Source organism: Chaetura pelagica, unplaced genomic scaffold (assembly GCF_000747805.2).
Source record: "Chaetura pelagica isolate M959 unplaced genomic scaffold, ChaPel_1.0 scaffold230, whole genome shotgun sequence".
In the NCBI taxonomy this organism is placed as follows: domain Eukaryota; kingdom Metazoa; phylum Chordata; class Aves; order Apodiformes; family Apodidae; genus Chaetura; species Chaetura pelagica.
Window position 1 is genome coordinate 88,332 of NW_009951955.1, and position 12,194 is coordinate 100,525.

Here is a 12,194-nt window from a genome sequence, read left to right on the forward strand (position 1 = left end):
CTGCTGACCAGAAGTGGTTCTCTGGTGTCCCAGTGTTCTGCATTTCCAGATGCTTGGGGAAGCCTTCAGCACTTGGTGAGTCTTGGGAGGTGAGATGTGTCCCATTTAACCCCAGAGAGTTTTGGATCTGGCACCCCAGCACCATCCCAGGAGACTCTGAAGTCTCAGAAATCGAAGCCTTCCAGCAAAAGGGATGTTTTCCTGTTACACTCCACACAGCCCCAGAAAAGAACACAGGGAGCACCTGCACCCTGCTCACTGTGACCTGTAAAAACGTGTTACTGGTATTCCTGCTTTTTTTGGAGGGCTAACTGGGTATCAGCTTCCTAACCCTGAAGGACAAGCCAGGCCAGGCAGCATTGGGTGCAGCCCTGCCCTGGGTTGGGCTCCCACAGGGGCCAGAGCTCCCCCTCCCACTCCCCCTGCATGCTTTCTGTCTCTCCTCTAGAGATTCCTGGTGCATTTTGGCTCCATCCTCCTTGATTCTTTTCTTTAGCAGTAGTGCTAAATTTTGGAGTAATTATATTTGCTTCATAGCAAATCCTATCAGCACCATGCCACAAAACTATCTGATTTATTACAGTGCTTGGGAACTAATTGGCTGAGATATTGACACATCAGCAAATTTATAATTTAACAGTTAATTCAAGTAACCTTTTCCAGAGAAAACCCTTAGGTGGCTGCTTTTCCTGGGTTGTGACAATAAATATATCCTTGAGAAGACCTGAAGAAGTGCCCAAGAAGGGGCAGCAAAGGCTTTTCTGAATGAAAGTTGGCAGCTTGGTAATTTCTGGAGTAAAACTCTCTTCCAGCTTTGTTAAATTATCTTTACACGTGTGTTTGCTTCATTCTCCTTTATGTGGAAATGTTTGTCTGGTAATTATCTCTCCTGTTCTGGGCATTTAAATACTTCCCTGGCTTTTGCAAGTGGGTTGTTTTCCAGCCAAGTTCTCCCTGTTGCTTTCCAGCCACAAGTTTATCATGAGTTCTGTTGGTATCGTGTGCTGCTGCTGCCTGATCTGGCCCTTAGCAAGTTCTCTGGGACATGTGAGCATCCCTGCCTCTTCCCTGGGATGTGGGGATTGATTTCCAGGTCAATTAGCCATGCAAGGCACAGGGAATAGTCCTGAAATCCATTTTTTATTTATTTTTTTATCTCTTTGGAGGTCTTGGTTAACAGGGTGGAAGGAATGGCTGGTGGGCTCAGAGGAGTTGCTACCATCAGCCTTATATACCTTCAGAAATGGAGATGTCAGACTTCCCCAAGAAGATCCTGGTCCATACCCTGGATCCAGAGGTTCCCTCATTGTTGGGTGCAGTCCTGTGCCTCGCCCTCCCCTGGCTCCCCAGTTGGGTTATTTCCCAGGTGAATCTGGTCTGGGTTGGTGTTATGTTCTCCAGCGTGGCAGGGAAAGCCTGGCCTCCACAAAAGGACCAAAAGCAGGTGCTTTGAGAAAGGTCCCTGTAATAATTTCATTTCCTTTAACCAAAATGCAGCACTGAGGGTGCCCAGGGCAGGTGTTGCAGGTAGTTTGAACTGAAATGAGTTGGGGGGGAGACAGTAGCCTGGCCAAAGGTGCTCATCACTCCCATCAACAAAGAAATCAACCAAGGAACTGGCCTTTTCCTTCCCACTGGGTTTTCCAGCACAGCCCATGTCTGAGCCCTGGGGCTTAGATGGGACTTGAAGGCTTCATGTGCCCTGGCTGCTCCTGCAGGCAGCTTGAGAGGTTGGGTGGAAGGCGTTGAAGTTGTTCCATGCTGAGCTTTTCATCTATATTTAGGGAGGGAAAGGAAGCACTTAGCTACCAGCTGCAGATCGACTAACAAGGGTTATATTAGAGAAAAATAGTCCATCACATTTTATTTCCTTCCTGCCTTGCAAGTGATTTGGGGAGTGGAAGCTGTCCTTGTCAGCCAGTGTCCCAGATCCAGAGACTGGATCACACCCTCTGCCTGCTCGACCATCATGACCTGTGACAGGGTTGCAGTGCAAGGAGAAAAACCAACTTGGGCTGCTACTGCCTGTCAGAAGGTCACCAAGTCCATGTGTCTGCAGCAGCCACAGAGGGCTGCTCCCTGGCTTCTCCCCAGCTGAGGACAAAGTGTCTTGGTAACCAAAGAAGAGCTGTGGTGCAGGCATGAGGGGGAAATCTGATGTTTCCTGAAGGCTTTTTTATTTCTCTTGTCTCCTTCCAATAGGAAGGTGGCTCTGCTGGGCTTGATCTCTTATTACAAGAAGATCACAGTTGGGCTGAAGTAATCCCTTTTTTATCCATCAGAATTAAAACTGGCTGGGTGTAGCCCTGGCTGAATTGGCAGGTGAGATGTTCTGCTCTGCAGCAGGTAGGGATTAAAAAAAAAACACACTACAGTAATGAATCTTTTCTTTAGAATAACTCCTGCAAGATGAGGTGTAATAAAGAGGAGCTGGTGAGTGGCAGAGGAGCAGCCCCACAGGGCCATGCAGCACTGGTGAGGGACACTGCCACCTGGAACAGGTTGGCCCAGCCTTGGTGTCACCTTGGTGCCACCTTTTTGTTTCATCCTCTTGGAAAACACAACAGTGAATCCCATCTCCAGGTGTTCTGGCCACCAGCTTTGGAGAGTTTTTCACCTGCTTTAACATGTCTGGTTGCTAATGAGCACTTAGTCACTGACTGGGTAACTACAAGGCTGCAGTTTGTTTCCATCTAAACTGGATGGGGACTTCTAGAGCTGGTCACAACCCCTGTCTGTGAAGATGCTGAGGGGTTTGAAGCTCCATTATTGCCAGGGCTCGGGGTCACTGCAGGATTTAATTTAGCCCCAGGGACATGAGATGTAGTGAGACTCTCACCCCTGCACACCTGGTGTCCTGTTGGATCAGTTGTTACCTTCTATTGCAGGTATTTGTAACTTAATCATCTTAATTTCTTCCCTCTAAAGCCTGAGGTTACAGCTGGTGATTAAAAAGAGAAGTTATTTAGCTTTTTATCAAGACATGTGACCCTGTTAAGATTGATTTATCTACAGTATTTTCCTCAGTGACTCCAGTTCAGTCACTTCCACTGTCGAACAAAGGGAGCTTTAAATAATGGTGAGCCCTAATTAGGTGAGAAACTGCATGTAATAATTTAATGAATTATTTGTTTGACTTGGAGAGCTTCATACTGGCAGGTGGCAAAAATAGTCATAGCAGTTGCATAATGTGAGTGCTTTGCACTCCCATTATATATGGTGTGTTTAATGACACCCTGGGAGAAAATGCAGAGGCTGTTTTGTTTGTTGCAGTGAGGGACTGTCTTCAAATTTAAATTAAGGAGCTCAGGGCTGGCGCCATCAAAATCATTTTTCCAGCTGCCTTTTTGATGTCCTGCCCAGAGAAGTGGCTGCTGGTGGACACAGCCACAGAAAAGCAGTAGCTGGAAGCTGCAGTTTGGCAAGTCTGGAGTGGTAACTAATCCCCAAGGAATGCACTGGACATGGCATTGCCCCCTGCCCAGACATCTCCTGTGCCAGGTGGTCCTGGTGCTGCTAAATCAAGTGACCTTGGGAAGGGGAGTGGGAAGATGTGATTTGAATTTTCAGAAGGGGAATCATAAAGGTGAAGGCTGGCAAGTCAGCTGAGTGGAGAGCAGGGAGAACCTTCCTGGGCCCACGTCCTGCTCAGCCTCAGCTCCTGCAGTCTGGGAGAGCCCAGCTGCACCACCTGGACAGTTCATGAGGCCATGACTGCAGCTCCAGATGTGTCCATCACCCTGCTGAGGTGTGGCTGTGCTTGGCAGAGCTGCTCTCAGCCGGTTTGGGAATGTTTCTTTAGGACCAGGACTGCAGCAGACCTGGGGGCTGTGAGTGTCCCCTGCTCTCTTTGGTGACAATCAAAATGTAAGAGAAAATAGAAGGGTTGTGATGGGTGTTAACTGGCCACAGGGCCAATTGTGGCCAGTGTGAAAAGTAGCTGGGATGGGTTTATTTCTTTATTCACATATTGATGTGTGCACAGGTGATGTGTTCACAGATACCACTGCATATTGAAACAGTGGTTTGATGCTTCTGACTTGTTCCAGCTGCTGCCAGGGGTTCACAGGAAAGTTTCTCCTACAGAATTTATTTTTTTTTTCTCAAAATAACATTAATATAACCCCTGTTGGGTCCCCCTGGGGGGTGAGTGATCTTCAGTGGCCCTGTGTGCTGTGAGCTGACCTGAGATCCACGGTCTGCACAGCTGGCAGGAGCCTGAACAGATACTTGAAAACAAGCTTTTGAGTTTCAGCACCACAGAGATGTAAGCATGGGATTAAAAATGAATACATCTGCTTAAGACCTGTGTGCAGAGCCACACTCCATCTCCCCAGAACAATGCTGTTCCTTAAGAGCAAAAGAATATATCCAAGCTCAGCAAAGAAAGTATTTTAAGGAAAGCCATTGAATAACAGACTGAAGATATCCTGACTGCTTCTCCAAAGATAAGTTTCCTACACAGGAAATAATATAACTGGAGTGTAAAAGGGTTCTTTTTAACTCCCTCTGCATGTTTAAATGCTGAGGTCGTGCAGGAGCTGTAATGTTTGCTGGCTCTGGATGTGGTACTTCCCTTAAAAAAAGGAACAAGCCTTTTTGCACAAAATTCTTTTGTTGGTTTTATTTTATTTTTGGAAAGCAACCCCCTGCCTGCAACCCCAAATGCATCTCACAGCCCTGGGTGGCCAAAAGCTCCCAGGGCCAGCAGGGCTGGTGGCATCAGGGCTTGGTGTGTGGTGGCAGCTGGGAAGGGGCTGTGGGATGGAGCTGGATCCAGCCACTCTCTGGGGAGAGTGGGGCACCCCAGCAGCACAGACCCTCTCTGTGAGCTTTCAGGTTCTGCTGCTTGGCTGGGGTTTGAACACCCTGGCAGGGAGAAGACTTAATCATTTCTGAATGTCTCAGAGCAGAGCCAGCAGTTGCGTTTCATTGGGATATAAAAGTGTGGACTGGGAAGTGTTGGACCTGCTGGCCTTGTGAAAGCTGAGTTGCTGAGACTTGGTTCTGTGAGATGCTCCTTTAGTGTCTCATGCTTCATGTGAACCATAGTGTTGACTGAAACCTGTGGCCAAGCCAAGTTTTCAGGTTCTGGAGATCCCAGCTAGAAGCTGGCAGGAGCCATGGGCTGTCCCTTCCCTGCCCTGTGACACCCCAGTTCCCCTGCCTCCTGCACCTGAAGCACGTGCTGTTTTCCCTGCTTACCACTGATAGATTATTTTGGTCTGTGTGGTCTTTAAAACCTGCTGTATGTAGCCATTAAACTCTGTGCATCTGCCTGGGGAAGAATCCATTTGTTGAACTGCTTAACCTTCATGTCCTCAAGTAATTAAAGAGTTGCTGTTGCAGACCTGAAGCTCTGCTGTGTCCTCCCAGTCTTCCCTCTGCTCCTTGGGGATGCAGCTCATCAGAGACAGGTTTCCATGGATCCTCTCCCCATTGGGGATGGACTCTGTCCTTCCACACAGAATTTGTTCAGCCAGGAGCCACAGCAGCTTTGCCCCACCACTCTGCTTTATTTCCTTCTGCAGCCCATACTTTTTAGTCCTTTCCCTGAAAAGACAATTTTTTTTCTAAGGAAAGACCAGAGTGAATGGATGAAGAGGAGCCTCCTCATTTTATTGTGTTTGTATCAGAAGGAAATGTAATTATATTTTTTAGCACAAACTAATTGTTTTTTGGCAGACTTCCATTTGTCAGTGTTTCATGTGTCACCATCTCTGTTGCTTTTCTATATTTTAACCCTTGATGCGAACCCTGTGTTTATTTATCAGCAGTTATAGATGTCTGGAAGAATATAGTAAATTGTCCTACTGTATTGTCTTCCATATCTTTATATGTTTTTACCCCAAAATAAGTGTTTATGCAAATAGGTTGGTAAGAAATATGTAGTGTGGCTTTTCTCCTTCATGGATGCTGGTGGGTTTCTCAGTGAGAAGCTTCTCTCTCTGCAGTTCTCTCTGTTCTGTGGCTGTTGTGAAACTTTTTTGAGTTTTTAAAACTCTTGTTATCTATGGAATAATCACAAAACTGTTCAAACCCAACCAGTAAATCTCGTGGGTGACTGAGGCTGTTCCAACCCCCACCTCTTGTTGGTCTGGTTTTTACTCCTCAGCAGAATTCTTGGCTCCCTGCCAGGCTGAAGGGGCTGCTCCCATTGCTCTGTGCTGTCCAGCTGTGCTCCTGCAGCACTGAAAATACTGGGTATTATTTAAGCTGCTTGTGTCATGATTCCCAGGCAGCCCTTGGTTGTTCTGGTGGGACTTTGGCTGTTCTGTACATTGTCCCCTTAGTCTGCAGCAACCAGCTCCTGGCTGCAATAGCTCCCTGGTGCCAGGAGCTGCACCTTCAGGTGGAATCAATATTATGTTGCTCAAAATCTCATTTTGGGGACCTAGCTAGAGTTGAGGTCTCCCTTCCGCAGTGTCCAGTGACAGGACAAGGGGGAATGGGCACAAACTGGAGCAGGGGAGGTTCAAGTTAAACATAGGGAAGTTCTTCATAAACATAGGGAAGTTCATAACTTCTTTACTGTGAGGATGACAGAGCTCCTTTTCTGGAGACATTCCAAACTCATCTGGAGGTGTTCCTCTGGGATCTGCTGAAGGGGCTCCTGCTCTAGCAGGGGAGTTGGACTAGGTAATTTCAGAGGTTCCTTGCTACCAGACTACCCTGTGAGGCTGCTGAGAAGCCCATGTCTTAGGCAAGCCCAGAGGTTTTATCCCACAGGAGAGTGGTTTAATCTCCAGGAAGGCTCAGAGTGCTTTATGCCAAGGTGAGGGAGCAATGTGGGGAGGAGAGGGCAGAGGTCCCTTCTGGCTACTCACCAGGCTGCCTCTCAGCACCCCACCTTGCTGGGCAGCACAACCTGGGAGCTGATGGGCCTGGGCACACTGGGCTGGCTGTGCCCCTGCTCCACTTTGTGGCCTCTGGTGGCCTCAGAGCTTTGCCACTTGCCTCTGGGTGATGGGCACTTTTGGGGACTGGTGGTGGGAGATGGTTGGTTTTATTTCCTCTGCTGCTGGCCTCATCAAAGGTCACCAACCCCATGGAAGAACAGCTGATGTGGTGAGACACAGCTGCAGCATGATGGGGGTGGGGGAAGGTAACTTGCTTCTAAAAGGAGGGAAACCATCTGATTGTGTCCCAGAAACTCATGTCAGGCTCTCATCCATGTGTGAGACCTCTCCTGCCCTTGGCTGGGCTGTCACAGTCTTACCCGGGTGTTGAAGCTGCTGCAGATGCTGAAATCAGCAGCATTGATGCTGGCCCTTCATGGGATGGTGGGTTCTACCCACCAGCCAGTTAAACCAGCTCTAGGTGCCGCTGCATCACCATTGACTGGCTTGACACAGCAATGGTCTGAGTGGGGCTTCATCTAGAAATAGTTCTATCTCCTGCAGCTTCTGGCTTCTAGGTTCTGGAGAGGCAGATGTTTATGCCACTGCTAAGGTTGGGGATGGTGGCTGAGGTTCAGACCCTCATTGCAGCTGGTCTGGGTGGCTGGCACCAGTATCTCCTGGGGCTTTGGTGCTCCTGAGCCACCCTGAACTTCAGGTTCAGGGGTTTGTTGCAAGGTCCCCCTTCTCTCCTGAGATCAGAGCATCCTTGGTTTTCAAGGGAACAGGCTTTATCCAGTTACCTGTGCAGCTGAGTTCAGGTCTGGGTGGCTTTTTTGTTCCTCACGTTTTCAGTTTCTCTTGGTTGGCCTTGAGTCTCTTGGGCCCCATCTGATGTCAGGAGTGCTCTGTGCCCATGGTGGGAGCAGCTCTCCCATGTGCCATGTGTGTTACAGCCTTTGCTGGATCCTGGGGTTTGGTTTAGCCCCTTAATTGGTGTGAGGATTAGCTGAGTGTTAATGAATCAAATCTGGGGGGAGGAGAGAGTCTTGGGAGTGGTGTGAACTTGTCACCAAGCACCTCCACGTGCACTGGGAGGGAAGTTCAGGTCTCCTGAGCCTGAATCCTGTTTGGGACCTGCTTCTTTGCAGGTGATATGTTGTCCCCTTTGGTATCACTTCACTTGTGGCTGTTTGTGCTGGAGAGGATGTGGCAACTTAGTGGAATGTGGCCTCCACTGCCAGGTGTGGAGAATGAGCTTTGAGTGAGTTCATTGATGGTGGGACTTTGTGCCCCCTGTTCTGACTCTGCAGTCCCACATCTCCATGCTGTGCAGGGGACAATTCCTGCAAGGATCTGCTGGCATTGCACAGGCAGGGATAGATCAACATGAGCAATGGTTGATTGCAGAATCCTGCAAGTGTCAGCAGCTTTTCTAACCAAAAAAGCTTTTAGCTCTTGGGCACAAAGTCAAGTGCCATTTTAAATATGTAGCCATTTAGGTTTGTGAAAAAAACAGGGAGTCAATTCGTTTTCTCTTCTGTTTTGGGGTGGTTTTTTTTTGGATGAAGTGCATAATAAGCTCTTAGCTCACATAAATCCTAATTGAGGATTCAGTTGAGGCTGTTGCTAAATTAGCAGAGCTGGTCTGCTAGACAAATGCAGCTCCAGCTTGTCAAAATAAGCAGCTCTTCATGTTCTCACATGGCGAGAGGATTCGTGTTTCTAAAGCTTCTTATCTTCTCCTGCTCCCGAACATAACCCTCCTGTCCCTTTCAAGAACTGCCCAAATCCATCCCAGTCACCACAGCAAGTGGCTCTGGTGTTGCTCCAGTACCATTTTGCCAGGCTGTGGCTGCCCTGGGGTGAGTGTCATGTGCTCCAAAAGGGGCCCTGGGTCAACCTTGGAAAGGTCCCTTCATCAAGGGGTACCTGGGTATCACTCTCAAATGTCCATGTTTCCTTCAAGGCTCTTTCAGTTCCTCAAATCAAGGTTTTTCAGGTGTAGGTGACAACTGGCAAGAGCAGACACGTCTGGGAACTGGGCTTTGGGATTATTTAGATGAGATCTTCAGAAAAATTCTTTGCTATGAGGGCAGCGAGACTCTGGCCCAGGTTGCCCAGGGAAGCTGTGGCTGCCCCATCCCTGGCAGTGTTGAAGGGCAGGTTGGATGGGGCTTGGAGCAGCCTGGGCTGGTGGGAGGTGTCCCTGCCCATGCAGGGGGTTGGAACTAGCAGAGCTTTAAGGTCCCTTCCAACTGGGACCGTTCTGTGATGCCCCAACAAGGTGGGGCTGACGTTGTGGCAGGATCAGGTAGTTCAAAGGGCCCAGCAAAGCACCTGACACTCAGCCTCTCAAGAAGATTTTCTGCTGGCAGACAGTTCTAAATCACTAAAGCTGTAAGTAACATGTCCATCCTATATCTGTGTGTGTTGTTAAGCCTCGTGGGTGCAATGTGGTGCAGAACAGTAAGTTTGGGGTATTTTTCTACTTGAATTTCTTTTTTTCTTTTTTTTCCTATCAGAGCAGTTCTCCTACATGAGCTTCTAGAGCCTTTACCTACAGGAGCACAGAATGTCAGGGGTTAAAAAGGACCTCTGGATATCATTGAGTCCAACCCCCCTGCCAGAGCAGGACCAAAACCAGGGCAGGTCACTCAGAAAGGCATCCAGGCAGGTCTGGAAAGTCTCCAGAGAAGGAGACTCCACAGCCTCTCTGGGCAGCCTGTCCCAGGGCTCTGTCACCCTCACAGCAAAGAAGTTCTTCCTCATGTTGAGGTGGAACTTCCTGGGCTCCAGTTTGAGCCTGTTGCCCCTCGTCCTGTCCCAGGGCACAAGTGACAGAAGCTTGTCCTGCCTTCTTGCTGCCCTCATGTATTGATAGACATTCATTAGATCCCCCCTCAGGCTTCTCCTCTGCAGACTGAACAGCCCCAGGTCTCTCAGCCTTTCCTCCTCAGGCAGGTGTTCCAGTCCCTTCATCATCCTCGTAGCCCTGGACCTTCATGGGGCTAGAAAAGACTACAGCTGGCCAACTGCTTTAATACACACCCAGCTCGGCTTAGCAAAAAGGTGGTATTTCCTCCTCCCCATTGCTCCCTGGCTCAGGAACATGTTCCTTTCCCTTCCAGTTCAAGGTGGATGGTGAGTGGTGCACCTGGATCGACTACGAGCGGTTCCAGGAGCTGGTGCGGGAGCGCGAGGGCAGCGGCAGGACCCGGAGCTTCACAGCGACTGATTATGCAGCCAGAACTCCTCCTTGGGCCCTCTTTGGGTCCAGAGAAAGGGGATTTGATCCCTTGGATGTAAGATACCAGCGGAGGAACAAAGCCAGGGACATCTCTGGGTGCTGAGGTGAGATTGGGGCTCACCCACCTCCTGCCTGACTGCTGAGGTTTCAGTCTCCAGGCTCACACCAGGTTTGAGTCTCTACACCTAGATTTTTATGATGTTTGATGTTGAGGAGGGCAAAGCCTTTATTTAACCCTTCCCTCCTGTATTTAGGACTATTTGGGTCAAGGTATTTTTAATGCTCCATCTCAAGGTAAATCACAAATGGTGCCAGCAGTTGGTCCTACCTGGCAGTGGGGGGGGAGGCAGTGGCTGGGGTATCCACACCAGAGGGGGTTTGGAGCTGGATGTGGAGAGGGGAGCATTGCTGGGACTGCTGGTCCCTGCTGCCAGGAGAGCCCAGCACCCAGTTCAGCACCAAATACTCCTCATCCATAAGAAGTGCCCAGGGAATTCCATGGCCACAGCTGGATTTGATCTATGGAGGTAGAACTTCAGATGGATCTGGATCTAAGAGCTGGGCCCTGCTGCAGTTACCATGGTATGGTCAGGAACAAAGACTGGTGTGTTTTAAACACTGGTGACAATTCCTGTGAAGATCCCAAAAAGCTGAAGCTGGGGAATAATCTGTCACAGCACCACTCTTAGTATTGTCTGCATCTTCTGACATCTCTCCAAATGTTTTCCAGTTTCATGGGTTTGGCAGTGAATGTTTTCTGAGCAGTTTTATCCCCCTGGCACACAACCCAAAGTGCTTCAGAGCCCCCTCAGGCTCCTGCTGGGTGTGTCCAAGAGTGCGGCTGCTGGTCTGGGGGGAATTGTCACCTGATGGAAAACAACCTGGCTGAGAACTCATGTGCCAAGAAACCAGCTCTTGGGAGACATGATGTCCAGGCACAGGTCCAGTGACCTATCTCCAGGTGTTGTTCTCAGAGATCCTGGGTGTTCTCTTTGGAGGTACCACAGCCTGGCTGGCAAATTGTCTTTAAGTGAGAGGGGGGTGGTTTGTTTTCTGTTGGGAAAAGCCACCTGATGGCAACTTTTAAGACAGGCCATGCCATAGGGTGGCCTGGGCACTGGGTCCCACCACCATGGGGGCTTGACCCTGCCCTTCAGCTGAGGAGCCTGGCCCAACCCCCTGCAGAAAGAGCTTTAATTGAGAGCCAGGGGTGTCAGCTGCTGGTGGGAAGAAAAACACAGGGATGCCTGAGTTTGCTCTCCTTTGGAGCACAAATTGGAGATGTTCATGGTGCTCCCACCTCAATGAGAAGGGCCAAGCCAGTGATGCCCAGCACCTGTGGCACAGGGTGAGGGCTGCTGCTGAGCCTGGGATGATTTGTTTTCATAAAGAACCTAATTTCTTAAGCTGTAAAAAGTGTTTCTAAAGAGGAAAGAAAATAAAGTCATTTTCCCTAAAGCACCTTTGTTGTCATTGCTGTGTGGGGTGTTGGAAAGGGGCTGCAAAGGGGTGTTAGGAGGTTCAGAAGCACCAACACTGCAGATTATCTTCTTTTGTCTTGGTAGCACATGGGGTGGAAGGGAGAGCATCTGTGTATCGATGGAGAATTGGGAGGGTTTGATCACCTGGTTCCTCTCTCCAAGGCACTGAATGGAGGTGGGAGGTGGTGAGAAGTCACTTTGCTTCCTCAGGCCAATGTGAAGCAGAGCACAGGTGGCACCAGGAAGCCCTGAGGAGGCACAGGACATTTTCAAGCCATCTGTCTTGCCTTCCTACAACAGAAACCTGACATGATAGCACTGCTGGTTTGTGTGTGTTCATCACCCAAGTCCAGCTGTGGGACTCTTAACCCTAAGGTGTCCATGCTGTGTGGTGGCATCTGGCTCCATGTGCCCAGTGTCCAAACCAGGCTGGTGGGACCCTGTGCCCAGGCCACCATGTGTCATGGCCTGTCTTGAAAGCTGCTGTTGGGGTGAGCCAGGCCATGGTCATGGTGAGATCAGGTCTGGGTTGCTAGTGCTGCTTCCTAGCTAAGATACATCCCTGTGTTTCATCTGTTGCAGCCCATCATGGGAACTGGGAAGTACCAACCTGAGCTGGGAGGG

General features: G+C 49.4%; 1 protein-coding gene across 1 annotated transcript in view; it reads left to right on the forward strand.

Moving 5' to 3' along the window:
• Positions 1 to 10,192, forward strand: part of LOC104390049 (S-adenosyl-L-methionine-dependent tRNA 4-demethylwyosine synthase-like) — a gene marked incomplete at its 5' end in the record, with an annotated part of 97,905 nt that extends 87,713 nt beyond the window's left edge. Inside the window, one exon of the mRNA XM_009999130.1 lies at positions 9,971 to 10,192. Within this exon, the coding sequence (XP_009997432.1) occupies positions 9,971 to 10,192 (222 nt within the window). The remainder of the gene's footprint in view (positions 1 to 9,970) is intronic.
• Between the last annotated feature and the right edge of the window lie 2,002 nt (positions 10,193 to 12,194).